At 46.2% G+C, this 20,511-nt stretch overlaps 1 protein-coding gene across 2 annotated transcripts in view; it reads right to left on the bottom strand.

Moving 5' to 3' along the window:
• Positions 1-16,334, bottom strand: part of LOC144799440 (uncharacterized) — a 121,707-nt gene extending 105,373 nt beyond the window's left edge. For both annotated transcript variants that reach the window (XM_078670743.1, XM_078670742.1), the window contains exons 1-3: positions 16,169-16,334; positions 2,887-3,004; positions 342-452 (exon numbers count right to left, since the gene is read on the bottom strand). In XM_078670743.1, the coding sequence (XP_078526869.1) occupies positions 342-452; positions 2,887-3,004; positions 16,169-16,192 (253 nt within the window). In that variant the 5' untranslated portion in view covers positions 16,193-16,334. The remainder of the gene's footprint in view (positions 1-341; positions 453-2,886; positions 3,005-16,168) is intronic.
• Between the last annotated feature and the right edge of the window lie 4,177 nt (positions 16,335-20,511).

The raw sequence follows: 20,511 nt of genomic DNA, 5'->3' as shown, positions 1-20,511 counted from the left end.
AGTAAGATTGCTTTCCTGGGTCATTGTATGACGAGGATGGTGAAGTTGAATGCCTTTGGCCGCAAATTCAAGCTGTGGTAGTGTACATGTCTTTAACATCACACAACTATTTGACGCAAATTGGCTTCATGAAAAACACTTTAAATGTGGTGGGATCAAAGGAAGACTGCACGTGCATTTGTCTGTTTCGGTCAGTGAATGGCTGTGCCTTTCACATGTGTCTGTAAAAATGTGTTGTGTGGCGCGTCTCTGGTCGACTGCCCTTCCACATTTGGATGGATGTGCATCAGCTTCGATGCAGTGTATGCTAACAGATGCCAACTGTTATCCCTATCACTCACCCGGATAATGGCCAATCACGTGTCTTCTGCCAGAGTACGGGTCATCCACAGGATAGAGTTCTTCATTTTCTTTTGCTTTTAAAGTAGAGACAGTGGAGGCAATTATAGGACCTAGAATTTAAAGGAAACAGAAAAGTTACTTTAACAGATCCACATGGAACAATCAATTTACCTAAGACTATTATCTCATGCAAGATGGGGGAACAAGTCTGGGCTAAACAGCAACTCAGTCAGTAATGTCCGAGCCATGCCAGCAGTGCCGACATTGTGCAGAATAGCATAGAAAAAGCCAGTGTATAAAGATGGGGTGAGATTAACAAGATACACAGTCGATTCGATGTACACACGCTACCAGTGAGCATGTTCATCAGTAGGCCGCTCCCCATCTTTCCTAACCCCTTCCCTTTGGTTTATCTTTGTAAAACTAAACATGTTTTGCTGCAGGTCACTCTCCTCATTTGTTAATCAAGCCCTAGGCCTAACTCTCTTCTACCACTTGCAATGTGCGCTTGGGCTCTCCAGATCCTAAACAATTCTCTAGATTTCAATTGATTTTGGTGCCTCTAGCAATTTTGTTGGCTTGACTTTTTTACATCCTGCTACAGTAGTCGAGCAAGACTACAAATGCTCTCCAGGTCACCGTCCACCTCACTCTCCGTGGGTTCATGATTCAGAATTCTTTAGAAAGCTCACAAGCACAAAGGGCCTGAGGTCGCATATTTTGGAATTCCATTAGGAAATTCAGAGCGGCTATAATTATTAAGACTGGATGGAATTTCCACATTGAATTCCTGCAATTACAAGTTAATCACCATGGAATGGGGAATAACTGCGCAGACCCAGTTTTACCTAGTGGAATTCAGCAGAATATTTCTTATTCTGTGGGGATAAACGCTCACAGTTATCATCTGCACTGATCAGTTGGTAAGTATGGGGAAGGGGGCTAAGAAGGGTGGGGAAGGGAAAGGGAGTCTGTCATCTAACCGGTTAAGCATTACATGCTTTCCTCCGTGCCACTGCAGAGGGTCAAGCAAGGGTTTGAAAACAGTTGCGCCCTTTCCCTAAAAGCGATTTGGTCAGCCAGAATTTTTAGATGGTAAAACTGGGTCTGGCAAATCAGGGAGCATGAACATGGCCATTTGTGATTTTGTGAAGCAGAATCCCACAAGTGCATTTCGCTCGCAAAACCCTTAATCGAGTTCTAATCACTTTCATTTTCCAAATAGAGCTTAGTAGGGGGATTTGTTCTGTCTTTAAGTTCAAAGAAGTTTCCAATTTTGACTGTTCTTGTTTGACATGTGAGGAGGTCAAAAAGGCATTCTTATTATGGTGGTGAGTCCTTTTTGTTTCGTCCTTTGAGCCATCCTTCTCTATGCGTATTGGTTGACTGTGCAGTGTGGTTTAGTGATTTAGAAACACAACAAGCATTATTGGCCTCCAGTTCAGAACGTCACAAGCTCCCAATGAATTGTCAGCAGTTCACAGGATACGCGAAGCCATGGACACGGATTCGCTGCCTTCATAACTGGGCAGCAATAATTGTTCAGGGGTTCAAATCAGTTTCAGAACCCAAAGAAACAGCATGAAAATAAATATAGAAGATTTGTCCCTTTTTCAGGTGTTCTGATGTGCTTCCTTTGTTCAAAACTCGCTTTTCAAGTTTTGAGCGATACAATCAGTGGGGCGACGCTCCTCCACGTCGGCCCACTGCCAGGAAGCAGCAAAAGAAAGGGAAATAAATAAATAAAATGATAATAACGCAATGTTATTGTTTTATATTGTCCTCCTGCTGCGGCAGCTTGTGTGAGGGGGCGGGTGGAGCTGAAGAGCAGGGGGGGAGGAGGATACAACCCTCCTAAGTGTGCAATGACATTTTGGTCGGCCCTCTCGGACCGCTTAAAGCATTCATGCGCTCTTTCTCTGTTCTCCATGCAGGCCATGCCCATCCCTCTAGCCCCTGGCTGGGCGCCATGTCACAGCACTTAGGACCAATCACAACGCTGCACTGTCTGTGGGGAGAGTGGGAGCCTTGATGCTTTCTGCTTCCTCACAAGAAGCCAGGAAGAAGATGGGACGTGACACAAGACTGGCAGCAAGGTAATTTATTCTTTTTTTTCCCACCCAATTTCCCCCCACCCGCCCCAATCCTGCTTTTAGGTAGCAGCCTCTGAATGCGGTTTGCCTCTTTGCGCAGCCAAACATTACATTATCGCTTCTGTCTTAATGTCGTTTTCAGCTACTATTTTGTGAGTGCTTCTGCTCTCCTCCGGTGGGTTGAAGGAATTACTGCATGCTTTGGCCTCATTAAACCTCCACTAGTCACAATTTTGACCTACACGATGTAAAGGGCTCACACTGTTCAAACCGGGTTTCTCCCTACCGCTTGCTTTGCTTGGCCAGATTTCTTCCAGCACAAACCCATATTGTTTGTACAACAAATGAAGTAATCTTATTTGAGAATTCTTTAGTGTGAATGAAACACATAAAGTCAAACCAGTTTAGAAACCTACAGTTACAAACAACTAATGATAAACTGTAACTTTACCCAGTGAGATCAGAGCTTGGTGAATTTCCTTCATCACATTCCTGTAAAGTTCCTTCTGCCAGTTGTGTAACAGCTTCCACTCCTCGCCAGAGAAACACGCAGAAGCACAGAATGTAACCTGTGGAGAGACCGGGAAAGTTCAATCAATGTTCCAGCAAAATGAAAGAAGAATAAAATATGGAGTAAAGAAGCAATGAACACCAGACTGTTCTTTCTGTTATTCACAGGTTTGCCTGCTTGCCTCACTCTGCACTTCCCTTTTCAGTTATTATTAGTGAGACGGAGAGAGTTTCTGACACAGAGAGGTGTTTTAGATTTCTTCTGTTGTCTTATGTGCTCATTCCTCCTGTTTACTGCCCTGTCTCTTTCTGCAAAGGGTGTCATCTTCTCTTTGCAATCAAAGCTTCTCTGTGTTTGTTGCCACTCTCTTGATTGTTCAATCTCATCCATCTACTCTCTGGATTTTGCCATGTCTTGTTGTCATCTGTGCCTTGCATTCTCTTTTCTGATTATTTATTTATTCTAAAGGTTTTATATAGCGCTGGCTGGACCCGGGGTATCAGAGCGCTTTACATGAGTGAAGATAGTACAGGCATAATACAGTTGTACATAACGTAGAGATCACATGGGTCAGATTATAAAGAACAAGCAGCATAATACGAATTAGCATATGTCAAACCAAAAGAGAAATGAAACATAAGTAAAATGGATACATGTAGTCGAATTATATATAGTAGCCTGAGATGGAGGGAGGCGAGGTGGTAGGAGGGTGGAGGGAGGGGAGGTGTGAATGGGGGAAGAGGAAAATAGACAAAGGAGTGGGGGTAGTAATAAGGCAAGGAAGAGGGTAAGAAAAGGGAAAAGCAGGGAGGGAAAAGGAGGGGAAATGGGGAGAGAGAAAAGAAAAGTATGGAAATGGAAAGGATTATGGACCCCAATATTTCTTGAGCAGGTGCAGTTTGTGATCTTTTTGAAAGCTGATGTAGGAGGGCTTACAACGCAGGTCTTTAGGGAGGGCGTTCCAGATGCTGGGGGTATAGCCGGAGAAAGAGCAAGATTTTGTGGATTTCTTTTTAGTCAAAGGTGTGACAAGGACGAGGGCGTTGGTGCTTCTCAACAGTCGGGCGCAGCCTACTTTGTTGAGTTTGTCAGTGAGATACAGCGGGCCTTTTAGTGAAGGGCTTTGTGAGTAATGCATGCCATCTTGTAGGTGGATCTGCCTTCGATGAGCAGCCATTTAAGGGCTTTAGGGGCTGGGGAGATGTGGTCAAATCATTTGCAGTCGGTGATTAGCCTGGTCGCCAGGTTTAGCACAGATTTGAGTGGAGCTAGGTGAACTTTTGGTGTTCCGGAGAGGATAGCGTTACCATAGTCAATTTTCAAGAGGACAAGAGATTGATCGACCGATTTAAAATCGTATGCTGGGATGAAGGGTTTGATTTTCTTGAGATGGCGTAGAGTGAAGAGAGCTCCTTTGGCCGAGTTTTTTATGTCGGCCTGGAGGGTTAGGCTATTGTCAAAGGCGATGCCAAGTTATTTTACGGAGTTTGATAAGGTGAGCGGACAGTTGAGGACGTGAAGGTCAGAGATCCATGTTTGGATAGGAAGAGGGTTGTTTTTTGGAGCGAAGAGAATGAACTCCGTTTTTTGGGGTAGAGTTTGAGATGGTTGGAGGAAGCAGGATTGGATTTTAGACAGGATGTTGGGTGTCATCGGCGTAGAGGTGGTAGCTGATTCCAGCTTGTTTTAGAATGAGGGTAAGGGTTTTCATAAAGAGGTTAAAGAGAGAGGGGGGATAATAGAACCCCGCGACACACAGAGGGAGACCGGTGTGGAGTTAGAAAGGCAGTTGCAGATTTTGATTTGTTGTGTTCTGTGTTGGAGGAAGGAGGAGAACCATTTAAGTACCGGGCCATTGAGGCCAAATCAAACTTTGAGCGCCTTAAGTAAGGCAGGGTGGTTAACAGTATCAAATGCTGCAGAGAGGTCGAGGAGAATGAGTTGGCAGGTCTCGCCATTATCTAGAGAGTGAGGGTTGTCGTCTACATTATTTAGTATGGCAGTTTCTGTACTGCAGGCTTTTCGGAAGCTGGATTGTAAGAAGTCAAAGAGGTTAAAGGTGTCAATGTGTTTGTCCAGTTGAAGAAGGGCACATTTTTCAAATGCTTTGGAAAGGAGGGGGAGGTTGGAGATGGGGCAGAGATTATTGAGGTCATTAGGGTAGGCATTGGAATTTTTAAGAATTTGTTCAAGTTGGAAGGAGGGAGGGACACAACCCAAGGTAAGGGAGGAGTTAATGATGGGGGTCCAATAAGCATCAATGATGTACTTAAGCTCCAGAACAAGGTTAGCAGGGAAAGTGTCTTTGGTATGTGAGGACGGTTAAAGTTTGGAGATGATGTTAGAGACTTCAAGCTCTGTTACGGGGTAGAAATTGTGCCAGGAGGCATTGTTTTTAGGCTGTGAGTTAGGAGGGCTGGTATCCGGAGAGCAAGTGGCAGGAAGGAGGGATGAGAAGTCGTGGGGTGAGGGGGTTAATAGCAAGGGAGGTTGAGAGGTAGAGTCAGCAATAGATAGGAGATAAGGCTGGATCTGAGATGCTAGGAAGGATTGGTCTATTATGGCAATTTTTTCGGAGAAGTTAGCAATATCTTTACATCTGTCAGTTGTGGCTGCCCGGGTTGGAGGGGTAGAGGAAGTTTGGTTTCGAACTATGTTGAACAGTTCTCTGGGTCTGTTTTTCGCACGATCGAGTTGTGTATGGAAGGCCGAAGCCTTTTCCATGAATATGTGTTTCTTTTACGTGGCTCTGGCAGATCTGAGGAGAGCAAAATTGGCGGGGGAAGGGTGTTTTTCTCCATGTTCTTTATGTAAGTCTAAGTGCACATCTTTCGTTATTGAGGTTGGAATTGAACCACGATTTAGCTGGAATGTTTCTTAGGGTTTTTAGTTTGGATGGGGCAATCGATGACCGTTTTGTTAAAATTTTCGGCGAGTTCGTTAGCATTTAGGGAGAGAAGGGTGAGAAGAAGTTGTGCTAGGAGTTTAGACTCAAGTTCACCGGGGGGGATGCGATTAGGATTTCTGGTCCATTTAGAGGTTTTGTTGTTAATGGTGGGTGGGGGGGTGAGTGGAGCCGAGGTTGCAATAGAGAACAGAATGAGGTGATGATCAGACCATTCAATGGGGATGATGTTGGAGAGGGAAGCCAAGTCATTGTTGGCAATGATGGCGTCAAGAGTGGCCCCATTTGGAGTGGGTGTCTCAATTCTTTGTACCGGAGAATCATTACTCTGTTCTACCCTAAAGTAGAATCTATCCCATCTTCCTACCATGACATGGGTATTTTGCAGCGGGTATCCCACTATATCACTGGTTTCTCCTCTAATACGCTCTCTAACCGGTACGTGTACATCTCCTCTAATACGCTCTCTAACCGGTACGTGTACATCTCCATATTCCTTTCTCCAGCGACGGTGTTCCATTTCTTATTTAATGCAGACTTTAATTGGTTTACTATGCTGATTTGAAAAATAGTTGTTGTTTTCCCAATATGCTCACTAGCATCCTTTCTTGAAAAACTTAGAAACAAAGATTCTCCTGGGGCGCTCTCAAAAAAGCCAGAGCCATGCACAGACAACACCGAGTAAGTCTGATGCCAGCCATGCGCAGAAGAAACTAAAACACTCATGTAGAACTCACAGCTCCAGTCCCAGCATAAATACAGTGTGTGCCAGCAGTATGATTTTTGTGTGTTTCTGGCGCACAAAATACCACATGGCCTGGGGAAGCTCTTACCCCTCCTGGCCAGGGTGGCTGCTAAATCCTTCATCCTTTACATGGCCAGCCCGCAGGACAGAGCAGGAGGCTGATGAGGAGATGGATGGAATGGATGAGGAGGAGGAGATGGATGAAATAGATGAGGAGGATGATGAAATAGAGAGAGTTAAGAGGATAACTTTACAACAGCTCGAGAGCTGGAAAGAAAAGAGAAGCATCTTCTGCCCCTAGCCCCAGAACCAGAGGACATTGGGAGACCCAGAGGAGTGAGGTTCCCTACTATGTCCTGCACAGGCAGCAGTGTGTGCTCCCACCCCCTGTCCCCTGAGGAACAAGAGGACAGGCAAACTGAAAGGAAGTGAAAGCTACAGCTGCCCTGATTAGACCTAGCTTCAAAAGGGGCAAGAGGTTTGTCCGGGAGAATCAAGGAGAGGGCTGAGGTTGAGAGAAACCTAGCCCTGCAGGAGAAAAAGCATGCTCTGGGGGACAATAAAGGTTTGTGGGCTCATGAAGTGAGCCACAAGGAGCTGGATCTAAAGCTTGAAGAAGCTTCAGAGTTAACTTTTGATCGGGAGCAAGTAGAAATGTCATGTTTACACATAAATGAATTGTAATTTAAAAAACCCTCTTTAATGGTAAGTCACAATTTTGGAAATGCCACTTCTAGAAAGTTGACGTTTTCTTGTCCTCACCTCTTGGTGCTTGCAACCTGTTTCCTGGGTCACATGACTAGGTGTAGTAGGCCTTTGTGTATTCCTCCCAGACAGCCACGCAATAGAGGAAGACTCAGCTTCCAGGAAGGAATGAAAGACGTTGCAGCTTGGATGAGAAGAAGCTGTCTGAAGCCCAATTCGGAGAATACAGAAGTCTTTGTCCTTGGACCCACCCTCTCAGCTAGGGACAATACCTGGTGGCCCACCGCCCTCGGCAACCCCCCACGGACCACGCCCAGAACCTCAGCATCATACTTGACTCCTCCCTCACCATGACTCAACGCTGTCGCCTCAGCCTAAACACCCTCTGCAAGACCTTCAAGTGGATCCCCCGAAGCCAGAAAGACCATCACCCACGCACTCATAACAAGCAGACTGGACTACGGAAACGCCCTCTATGCTGGAATCAACAAATCCCTGCTACGCAAACTCCAGACCATCAAGAACACTGCGGCCAGACTCATCCTCGGCATCCCACAACATGAGCATATCACATAACACCTGCAAGACCTCCACTGGCTCCCTGTTGAGAACAGAGTAACCTTCAAGCTACTAACCCACACCTACAAATCCCTCCACATCACCGGACCCAAATACCTCAACGAAAGAGTCTCATTCCACGTACCCAAAAGAAACCGCTGCTCCGCCGACCTCATCCTAGCAGAAACCCTGCACATCTGCAGAACCAGAGTGGGTGGAAGAGCTTTCTCCTACGTCGCGGACAATTGGATAGCGTCAGGATGGGCAATCCAAGGAAGGATGGGGGGCAGAGCCATGCACAGCCCTACTTGCACTTCAAAGACACTCCCTCAGCTCACATACAAAGAACTTCACACTAGCCTATTATGACAGCGGACAGACTGAGGGCAGGAGGCAGGAAATTCCAGACAGTTCTGTGTGTGTGTGTGGGGGGGGGGCTGCAGAAGCTTCACCCACTTCAAAGCTGTCATTAGGTATAAAATGGACCCTCACATCCACTCTTCAGCACACTCCTGGACCCCAGGGCACTACAGAAGGACTGACTGCTCTGCTGCCTGAGAAGGAAGACTAGACCTGCCATCTTCATCCCTAGATACCCGAGGGAATCCAAAGGCTATTTAGCTGGCCTCCTGTTCTAAGCTATAGGCAGGGCCTCTAGAATTATGAGATTGTGTGCCCAGGGCGATTTTCGCATTGTCATTATTTTGCCACATAATCCATCATCTGCAGCATAATCGCGAGTGTAGGTGGTGTTGGAGAGTTGATTGAAGTCTTTGATGTCACTGAGATTTCAGAATAGGAGGCAAGCCTGTAGGCCCTTGGAGTCGCTTAGATCCTGGGGTGTAGAGATGCAGGTCTAGTCCATCTCACTCCCAGGCAAAGATAGCGGCAGAGCATGAGTTCAGCTAAGTCCAGCAGAGTGGCAGTCCTTTCAGCAGCACAGCAGTCCTTCTTCCTGGCAGAGTATCCTCAGGTACATAAGTGTACTGAGTAGGTGGTGTCAGGAGTCCAGTAGTTATATGTACCTAGTTGTGCCCTTGAAGTAGTCCTTTGCGTGGGGACAAGCACCACCTATTCAGGTGTAAGTGGCAGCTCCTCCCTCCAATCCTGTCTGGGATGACTCAACAGGATGTGGATGGCCCATCAGTCACATTTGTGTGCGACTATCTGGAGGGAATGCACAAAGACCAGCTGTCACCCACCTCAGATGTGTATTCAGAGACAGAAGGCACCAAACAGTTAAAGTAAGAAACTGCCAAACTTTCTAAAAGTGGCATTTTCAGAACTACAATTTAAAATCTAACTTCACCATAAGTTAAAATTTTACATTGCGATTCCAGAGACACCAAACTTTGGAGTCCTGTCTCTTCTCAATAGGAAATTTGCAATTATAGGATGAGAAAGATGGGCCCTGCAGTATTGAAAAACGAATGCAAGTGTTTTTCACTACCTGGGCATGTTAACTTATAAGTACAAGTCCAACTTCTTAGATACTCTGCACCCCGCCCTCGGGTTGTCCAGGACCTACTTTAGGGGTGACATATTTATTAAAAAGGAAGGTTGGGGCCTTGCAAGAGGGTTAACTTGCCAGGTCGACATGTCATTTTAAAACTGCACATGCAGTCTCTGCAGTGGCAGGCGTGAAACTTGTTTAAAGGGCTATTTAAGTAGTTGGCACAACAAGTCCTGCAGGCTCACTAGCAGCATTTAATTTACAGGCCCAGATCAATTGTAGGTCACATTACTCGGAACTTATAAGTAAGTTAAATATGTTAGTTGTGGATAAGCCAATGTTACCATGTTTTAAGCAGAGAACACTTGCACTTTAGCACTGGTTAACAGTGTTAATGTCCCCAGAGTCCTAAAGCCAACAAAAACATATTCAGCAAAAAGGGGACGAGGAAGGCAGAAAGTGTGGGTGTTACCCTGCAGAAAGGGCCAGGTCCCACAGAGTGAGATTTTTCTTGTACTGTTTTTTTCACTGGATAACTGCTTTAGTATTGCATAAATACTTTACATATTGTCTCTAAGTTAAACCGGACTGCTTTTGTGCCGAGCTACCAGAGGGTTAAGCACAGGTTAATTTAGCGACTTTTTGGGTTTCATCCTGATAAGGACTGTGGCGGTAGATTGAGAAGGGCTTACACCCCCTCAACCAACAACCAATGTCTCCCAGAAATTATATTTCTTTAAGTTATATTTTATTTATATATAGTTTTATATAGCGCAGACATGACCCAGGTGGTGGCTACTGCTAAACTGTTTATTATCAAAAAGAAAATGGAAAACTATAGAGCCCTGACCTCTGCGGAAAGGTGGCAATAAGTTAATGAACCTTTTAAATTAGAACAGCTGGAGGAGCTCAAAAGAAGAGCCACGTCAGTGTAATCTTCAAAAGAGACAAGTTTGCAAATTTGAGAATCTAAACTGTATCATGGAATAAGGCAGTGGGACACACCAGTGTTATGTAGACATGCACAGGCACACACATGCTCTATGTAGACCTGCACAGACACACACTTGCTCTATGTAGATGTGCACAGGCACACACCGGTGCTATGTAGATGTGCACAGGCACACACTGGTGCTATGCAGAAGTGCACAGGTGCTATGTAGACGTGCACAGGCACACACCAGTGCTAAGTAGGCGTGCACAGGCACACACTGGTGCTATATAGACATGCACAGGTCCACACTGGTGCTATGTAGACATGCACAGGCACACACTGGTGCTATGTAGACACATTCATATCCTATACAGGCACAACTACGGTCTATTGGGGTGAATATACTGACATGCACTGCTTGTCTCAGATGCGAGTCATGTGTTTTGCAGCTTGTTATTTAAAGGAGCATTTACCGACACGCACGGCTAGTGCTATTCGGGGTCATTTTCTTTCTGATCGAGACTGTAAATCCGGGGATTTTAAGTCCAAACATAAGACACAAAAAGAAGAACATTATCTAATGAAACCAGGTATTTTGCTCTCAAATTTGTTCAGCATCTCTGTCAGGCACAGATTTATTGTATGTTTATATAAACTCGCCAAATGGAGCATTTGGCCTGAGTAGTTCTCCTAGAGGAATGGAAATTTCTAGCACCTATATTTTGAACACTCATATAGTGGAGATAGTTCTTTTGTGCACAAGGAAGTCGTCTGCACAACACGTTAATGTGTGATTTTACATTGTTTAACTTTTTTTTAAAGTTTATTACTTTTATTTCGGGTTAGGTAAGAAGGCAAGCTGTATGTCCACGATCCCATTTTCTGGAAACACCAGGAGATCCACTAGTATCCTGGAATCAATGGTTTGAGGTGTTCAAGACCTACTCCGGTGCTATTGGTAGTCTTCGGTTTAGGCCGGAAAGGAAAAAATAACTTTTGCTACACTCATTAGGGTTTGAAGGCAGAGCCATCTTGAAGTATTTACCTGAAATAGCAATAGGGGAAGAGGAAGCATAGGCTCAGAAGTGTGTTGTTTAGCATTTCCAAAGACCTTGAGAAAGAACTAGTCATGTTATATAAGAGAGGTGTAATTGAACCTGTAGATTATTCACTGAGGCTGTCACCTTTAGTTGTGGCCCGTAAACACAATGGTGAGCTGAGAGTATGTGTGGACCTCCGCTGTTTAAGCAGGGAAATATGGGTAGACTCACATCTGTTGCCCAACATCTCTAAACTGTTCGCAGGATTGCAGGAGGCCAGGTTTTCTCTAAACTAGATTAGACTCAGCCAATCACCAGATTGAACTGGATGATGAGTCTAAACATCTGACAGCTTTTGTATCTCTGTGGCAGCCTAGAGGAAATCGTGATGACACTATAGGGAGTTAAACTAGGTTTTATTGGTTTTAACAGTCTTTTTCAGCATGTAGTAAGTCTTTAGCACGGTAGTGGTGCTTCCAACTCCTTCTCCGGGGATATTCGCCCTTTCAGAAAGCCTTTTCCTCGCTTTCCCAACTCCAGGGTGATCTGGAGGTCGCTCGCCGGTCCGGAGTATGTGGGAGTAAAGGAAAACAAAGACTGGTTTCAGTCGGGTGCCCAATATTTACACAGTATTCAGGGAAGGGAAGTGAGGAGTCACTCTGTGTACAAAATAAAGCAAAACAACTGGCACAAGGTGTTGGTGGTGCTCAGGAAGGGGAGTGACAGGGTTTCTCCGAATCGTAGGTTATGGTGGTTTAAAACCCTTCCATCCCGCCCAACCCGAGATACTCGAACGTACCTGTGTGAGCCACGCTTCCCCCGAAGCGTGGCTGGGCGATATGCCGTGTCGTTGGCCTCCTGGCTCCGGTATATGTCGGGTTGGCTCCTCTCCTCCTGCTTCGTCCGTTCCTCTCCTATCGTCAATCACTGTAGTCTCACTGCACTCGCTTCTTCCTCCTCCGGGTGTAGAACACCACGTTCTATCTTCACTTCCTGGTTTTACCTGCTTGGAGTCCTTGGCGTCATCCAAGGGGGCGGGGCTTGCTGTGAATTCGGCCCAGTTAAAGAAACGGGGACTGCTTTCTTCTTCAGGTAGAAAGAGTGGGGGGGGGATCGGGCCTGTTCCAGTTTTCTGCCTGCTGTAGGAAGAGAGGTATGTTCATATTCTTCGGTGTCAGACTTTTGCACATCTCGGTTCCGGACTGGCTCCCCTCGCCACAATCTCCTATTGGCATGTACCAATATTGCTGGATGCCTTTTGGATTGGCTTCGGCAGCTTCAGTGTTCCAAAGAGTTACGGTTAACATGCTTAATGGAATCAAAGGAATATCTATATTCCAAGATGACATTCTGATTTACGCCCCAGACAGACGATACCATGACATGATCCTGAACGAGTTGTTAGACAGATTTCAAACACAAGGAGTTGTGCTCAGAAGAGATAAATGTGCTTTTCTCGCAGATAAAGTTGAATATTGGGACATCTAATTACCAGTCAAGGTGTCGAACCAAAACCCGGTGAAGAGCATTACACAAGCCAACCCTCCGGTAGACAAGCCTGGTTTAAAATCATTCCTTGGCTTATGTGACCATTCTTTGGCTTATGTAAGTTTCACTCCTGGTTTGTTCAAAACCATGTGACTAAACTAAGACCAGTGTCCAGTATGTTAAAGAGAGGTGTAGTGTTTGAGTGGAGCAAGGAGTGACCGGGTGTATTTGAGTGGATGAAAGAGCTATTAACATCACCGAGAGTGCTAAAGAATTATGAACCGGAACTCCAGTGTATTCTTAGAGTTGATGCAAGCAGTGTGGGGTTGGGTGCAGTACTCAGTCAAGTGAAAAAGTCTTAGTTGCAAACCATTGGATATGCATTGCATGTGTTGTCAGATACAGAGAAACAATACTCTGTGATAGAAAATTGGCCTGTTGGTGGGCAGTCATGAAATTTAGGAACTATCTGTGGGATAATCGTTTTGCCATCCAGACTGATCTTAAACCCTAGATCTACCCTGAGTGGTAAAAATTCTAAAGGTTTTACTACATGCATTGCAGGTCTCTCAACCAAGTTGTTACAACTTGACTTTACACCGGAATACATCCCTGGTGTGAGTAATGGCTGTGCTGATTTTTTAACATGCTCTTCTGATAAGGTTGAGGAGGATAAAGCGCTGTGTTATGAGGAAGATAAAGTGAATTCAATCAATCATTTGTAAATCGCACTACATATCCTCGAGGGTCTCAAGGCGCTGGGGGGGGGCTACTGATCGAACAGCCAGGTCTTGAGTAGCCTTCTGAAGGTCAGCAGGTCCTGTGTCTGTCGTGGGCTCAGTGGGAGGGTGTTCCATGTCTTAGGCGAGGTGGGAGAAGGATCTCCCACCGGTGGTTGTTCTTTGGATGCGTGGGACGGTGACGAGTGAGAGGTCAGCAGCGTTGCTGGCGGTTGGGGATGTAGAAGGACAGCCTTCTGTTGAGGTAGGCTGAGCTGGTATTGTGGAGTGCCTTGTGTGCGTGGGTGAGGAGCTTGAAGGATATCCCCTTGTTGACAGGGAGCTAGTGCAGGTGGGGTCTATTGATTTGCCTCTAGTAAGAGCCTTTACTGAGCAGGATTGGAGGAGCGCACTTAAGGATGATTGCACTTTAGGTTTAGTCATGAAATACATTGAAACGGGATGGCCAAAGGAGAGAAATCTTGAGTTCGACCTTAAAACCTTTGTTAAGGTGGCAGAGGAGCAATCTATTGAGGATGGTCTACTGTTGAGGGCTGACAAATTTGTTCCCCCAATTTCTTTGAGACTATTGTTGTGGGTGCTCATTTAGGTGCTATAATGACCAAGAAGCGTGTGCGGCTGCATTTCGGGTGGCCGGCTATGGATCGAGAGATAGATCAGTTGTCAAAGATTGTGTGAACTGTTCAAGTTGTGGCAAATCTCTGAAGTGAAGAACTCCGCCCCTGGACCCCAATTAATTACCCACTGGTCCCTGGGAACAGATAGGCACTGACATTGTTGGTCCTTTCCATGCATTGACTAGCACCTCTAGATTTGCTTTAGTATTGATGGACTACCTATAGTAAGTGGCCTGAAGTAAAATTTGTTAGTGAATGCACGTAGAGTTTATGAAAGAAGTGTTTGTGAAGGAGGGATTTCCATCTACTTTGGTTTTGGAGAATGGAGCTCAGTTAGTGTCAGAAGAGTTTAGATTGTTCTTGGAGAAAAGTGGTATAAAACATCTTAAGAGTTCTCTATATCATCCTCAAACGAATGGTCTTGTGGAGCGGATGATTAAGTACTGGGGGAGTGCATCCAATGGTCGACTGCCAATAAGTGTGTAGTTGTTAATGCGGTGAAGAGTATGTTGTGGTTTTAATGTACAACTCCTCATGTGGCAACAGGGTTTTCCCCTTTCGAAGTGCTGCGAGGAAGAAGGGCTACCACTTGTTTTTGTCTTGCAGGAATGAATAGGTGGGTACGGTCCGGAAACAGTCAGTCAATGGTCGGATGATTTAGTCAGGGAAAACATTTCAAAAATGCTGTAAAAACCCAAATTCTGATGAAAGAAACAGAGTTAAGATATTGGATGGTATGGTTGGAAGCAAGGTTTGTGTGTGCAAACCTATTCATGTGTTGAAAGGGAGGACCAAGCTTGCCCCCCCCTGTTATGGTCATGAAGGCAAAGGGTAGTAGTGTAAAAGCTGAAGGTGGACAATTGAAGATTAGTAGAAGAGTTGTGAGAGTGGAGTCTACAGAAAACAGATTGATTGAAGAGAAGAGTAATCCTAGGACATGCTAAGGAAAAGTGGCAAGAGGAATGAAAGGGGCTAGTTTGCATGATTCACACTCTTCAGCTACTGCTCCAGTTAAGGATGTTGGTCTGAGATGAAGCACAAGAGTAATCAGAGTATTTGTCAAGTACAACGATTACATTTAGTCATTATATTGTTAAGTTTTTGTTTTGTTTGAGCTTTTTAATTATGGTAAAGTGTTTTTGGCTGAGTTTTTTTCCTATAGTATTATTGTTTCATTGTTTATATGGGCCAGACAAGTCACTGCCTTTCTATATCATTTATTATTGGCGCACTGGTAACACCTGGGGCCTCATTTATGAGGCTGTGCGTCACTGTTACGCTGCCGGTGCATCACTTTTTGCGCGGCACCAGCAGCGTAAATAATGTGCCTTGTTGCACCATATTTACAAAGTGACGCATCTAGGTAGATGCGTCACTTTGTAAACCCCTGCGCTACATTATACCTGCGTCAGGTATAATGTATGCAGGGGGGGCGTTCTCCCGCAAAAAGCCTCGTAGAAGTGACGCAGTGAAACCGATGAGATTTCACTGCGCCACTTTTAAGACGCTGTTGCATCAAAATCTTGAGCCTGCCTCACAGCAGGCGTAAGACTGACGCAGAATGTGTCACTTTTGCGCTTACAGATACGTCAGAAATATTGACGTATCTGTAACTCCTTGCGCCATGATGCGTCATACATTAAATATGACGCATCAATCATGTTGCAAGGAGGGCGCAGTGAGAAGTGACACAGCGCTGCTTTCACGCAGCGATGCGTCACTTTTTATAAATGAGGCCCCTGGGATTTTATACAGTCAGTTTTAGTTAGTCCATTGTGCAAGCATGACTTAGTTGTTTATAAATGTTATTCTTGTTGATTGAAATAAAGTACAGTTTCAGCATACTTGGAGCCTCCGTCTGCCTTTGATCACCACAGTACCCCCCTCCCAGACATCATCAGTACACAAGCACAGCTGTAAATCCCCCCTCCCCCCCGCCATCAGCACACATGCACATCTTTAACAGCCCCCCTTCTCTGTGGTCATCAGTGCACGTGCACCGCAGCACCCCTCCCTCCCTCTCTGGGCCCCGCTCACCTCGTACGGCTCCTGCAGAGACATCCCTCCCTGGGCCGCGGCGGGCGCGTCCTCCTCCGACCCTACAACGGTCCTAGGAAAGCACGGGGTGTCCGGGGCTCGGGGGTGGGGGGCAGAGTCCAGGCGAGTCCGGGGACGAGCAGTTCCTTCCAGAGGACAGGGCCGCGCTTCCACTGCGCATGCGCGGAGTCTGAGCGCGATCACGGCGCATGCGCGGAGGCTGAGCGCGATCACGGCGCATGCGCGGAGTCTGAGCGACGATCACGGCGCATGCGCGGAGTCTGAACGGGATCACGGCGCATGCGCGGGAGCTGAGCGACGAATTATGGCGCACATTCGGAGCGGGAGCACTAGGCATAGCGCATGCGCAGATTGATGACGGTTCTCTGCTGGATCACTGCGCACGCTCAGATATGAAATCCAGAACAGAACGCATGCTCGGAAGGAGCTCAATATTGCGCATGCTCAGAATAAGCAGGGATCAGCGCGCATGCTCGGAATGAGCAGAAATCATTGCGCATGCTCACCAACTGAACACCACCGCGACGCGTGCGCACAGGGAGCGGAGGGCGGGCCCGGTGTGTGATTGACAGGTCGGTTTTAGTGATAAGGCCCTTTGGTTTATTTAGTGCATTTTTATAAAGTCAAAGGTGTCAGAGCGCTGGCAATAGAGCCAGATACCTCACAAGAGAAGAGTGTTACACAATAGAACATTACAAAGATAAACAGGAGACTTAAAAGGAAGGGTACACATAACCCTACGCACCAAGGGTGAGGAATGAACAGGAAAAAATACAAATTTACAATGAAGAGCGAACTTCCTCGAGGGGCCTGAGAATGAAAGTCTTTGTTCTGAAAGTGTCTTTGGAAGAGAAGAGATTTGAGGTCGGCTTTAAAGATCGAAATAGAGGTGGTGGCGCGGAGCAATGCAGTCCTGCCAAGTATCACGCATCGCGTGTTAGACTAACGTATTTCAGTGTGGTATTCCGCATTACCGCACTGAAATGCATTGTCACGCATATGCATGTCTCAGCTCTCACTGAAAGTGCTGCCTAAAACCGTCGAGTGTGGCGGTGCGCCATTCGTGGCGCGCTCGATGCTCCTGCAGTGTGGGGCTCCCAGCAGATTTAAGGTTGCTGGAAGGCGCACACTCCAACTGCTACAATGTAGCATAATCCATTATTCCACGGGGCGCGCCTGTAGCCTGACGTCATCAAGTGTGTGTCCAATGACTGTCTGGCACTGGACGGCCTCGCCGGGACTCACAGGAATCAGAACACAGCCTCTGCCTCGACGATAATCACCGAAGGCGGCCCGGGCTGCAAACCTGAATTTCCGCGGCCTGCGGTGGCCTACGACCTGAGCCTGTCTGGTGCAGCCAGCACTGTACTGCAGAGTCGTGCCTGCAATTATGGAGCTCCAAACTCGCCAGTCTTCGAGTTCGGACTGGCTCATTAATGCCAACTGCTGCAGAGGCCCAAGTAACTACATGTGCATGTCAATTATCGAATGGAGACACCTGCTTACAAAAGGGTGCGGCCAGGCGGGAGGCAGGCGGACGGGGAGTGAGGATCCTCCCGTCCTTACGCCACATTCTGGGGCAACGCTGTGACTGCAACTGGTCTTCCTCCTCCTGGCTGTAACCAGCTGGCCTCGGAAAGTGGAGGGTGCTGACGATGTGCACGCCTGAGAAGGCCCAGGCCAATTCCAGTTTCAGGGACACTCGCAAGGGCAGAAGGGCCAAATGCGAGAAGCGCTGCCGGTCCCTCAGGAGGCTGCAGGCACCATGACGACTGGTGAGGGAAGACTGCCTTCTTTTCATTCTTAAGACACCATGTGGATCGCAGCGGGCCCGTGGTTTCTTCTTCGATAGGCTGGCGCTGGGGGATGTGAGAGGGACAGGTGCTGCAGGGCCCCCGCACCGTGCAGCAAGAAATCAAGTAACGGCCAGACTCGATGGGAGCTGCACCTAATGCGAGATTGGAGACGAGGCTCAGGTCACACAGTGATTCCTCTGTTAGCGCCTGCCCTTGTACGACACAACAGTAAATTAACTCACACACTCCTGGTACCCAGCAGAATGTAAAGTCCGCAGTTTCGGCCTCTCGGGGAACTCTTCGCCCTCGAGGTCGCTAGCATGGGCCTCTGATCCTCTTTGTAGGCGTCAAGGTGCTCGTAATTAGGGTGATGAAAACTCAGTGACCAGCCTCTTAACCTTGAAGGTCCTGACGCCACCCCAGTGCACACGCCTAGACTGCTTAATTAAGTATGTGGGAAACTCACATTCTTTTCATGGGAAAGTTGTGATTTTCAAATTCCGCTCCAATACAAGTTTAACAGGCTGTGAGGCAGGGTTGTACTATGGTGGCATCCAGCCCCATAAGTTAATATTGAGCCAGGTTCGCGGGCAGGACCGCAGCTAATCTTAGCCTGAACCTTACTGTATCTGAGGTAGTGTGAAAACGCTCAGGCACATGCTGTGAGACCTGCAGGAGGGGACTCTCCCTGCTTTACAACTGGGCCTGGCACACTGAAAGAGCAATCAGCAGCTCACTGACAAGGCAGGGTGCATTTGCATGTCAGAGGCTGATATTTAGAATCGGTAACACCGTGGTTCAAAACACAGACAGCACAAGGCAGCACACCAACTCTCTTCTAAAGGAAGGAGAAAATGTAGATTAGCTGTATCTTTCCCTTATTAAAAAATGCAGTGAAAATGACAAAAAAAGTATTCAATTTAATTTAACACCAAATCAGGCAATATATTTTAAACCATGTACACCTGTCAAATTACTAGCATTTTGCGGGTGTCATGCAAGATTTAGTTTTAACACTAGCAAAATATGCATCTCATCCGCAGATGTACTGTCAGGCCTGCTCGTCAGTGTAATTTGATGAGATACGCTTCACTTGCGGGTGTGAGAGAACTCTCACTTGCGCAGCACTATGAGTTAGCGAAAGAGAACTGTCACTTCATTGTCTTTGTATTTGTAACAGCACCACTAACCACCAAGCGACAGGCTGATACAGTTGCCACGCCACGGCGCCCCAGTACAGTGAGTAGGTTTGCATAGCAGTGTTGCACTTGCAGGCTTCAGTAAAAGCCCTGATACATAGTTGTTGACTCACTATCAGGCACTACATGCTGCTTTCAATACCAGAGTTTCAAACTGTGGTGGACTTCTTAGTGTCTTTGCCGAGGTAGCTCAAGGGAAGCATTCAAGGAGGAAAATGTGTTTTGAGAAGCACCAAAGATACTGTACTTTCTGTACAAACCTCATGCAAACAGAGCATTTATATATATATTTGTAGAGTTTTATATAGCGCTAGCTAGACCCCGAGGTATCAGAGCGCTTTACATAGATGAATAGTTGCACTAGTTACATCAGGTAAAAAACTTTTTTAAAAACCTACGGCAGGTGTTGCTAAAATAAACTGGGTGGATACTTGACATATTGACTGTTCCAAATCCAGCAGAAGTGCAGCCTTTATTATACCTTAGAATCCTATTCTGAAGTGAGATAATAACCAAGATTTGAAAATTAAATAGCACTGGAAGTAAAGAAACAGAAATACAATGTGAGCAGAAAATAATGACTTTCAATGCATTCCATGCAGGAACACAGAGTAATTTGAAGTATACACATATTTTCCCTAGATTGCATTGCTACCCATTATATATATGTTTTCATTGCGTATCTAAAGAGTAGCTGCAGTTGTGGTTTGTTGTTGTGGAGGCGGACACTTTCTGTCCAATGGCTACCTGTGTTCTTGTTTAAGGAAGTATATATTTTCAGTTAAATCCTGTCTTGTTGTGAAGTTTATGCTGCCATGTAGACCTGCAGCCGGGCTGCTCAGTGTGACGGGGCCTGCCTGTTGCTGCGGCTCCAGCTTGCCAGGTTCACAAAATCAGTAACTGCCTGATACTGAATGATTGTGCAATCTCCTAGTTGCACTTGCTATGCTATAAAATTAGCTTTTTAGGCTATCGAGCGGTCTTGAATGATCATATCAATGAGATTATCTTCTGAGCCGCTGCAGTGCCTGCCTGCCTGCCCTCTGTTACTGAGAACTATAGTCATGCAGTCTGCCTCTGATGAGTGCCATTCCATTTCTGGTGCTTTGAAACAGTTTTTGGACTTTCTTACAGTTTCTCATTTTTCAAATGGGTGTAATTTCTGATATTTATTTCTTCCCCCATCTTCATTTCTTGATTTTGCTTGCGAGAAAGTGTCACTCATAGTCGTTGAATTGTCACTCATAATTACACTGAAATTATTGAAATGTCACACATAGCAATCTGAAACCTTGGCAGCTATGGCAATGGAGGAAGCGAGTGCCAG

This window comes from Lissotriton helveticus, chromosome 12 (genome assembly GCF_964261635.1).
Source record: "Lissotriton helveticus chromosome 12, aLisHel1.1, whole genome shotgun sequence".
NCBI classification, from domain to species: Eukaryota; Metazoa; Chordata; class Amphibia; order Caudata; family Salamandridae; genus Lissotriton; species Lissotriton helveticus.
Note: the sequence above shows the minus strand (reverse complement) of the source record. Positions and strands in the feature narration are given on the sequence as shown.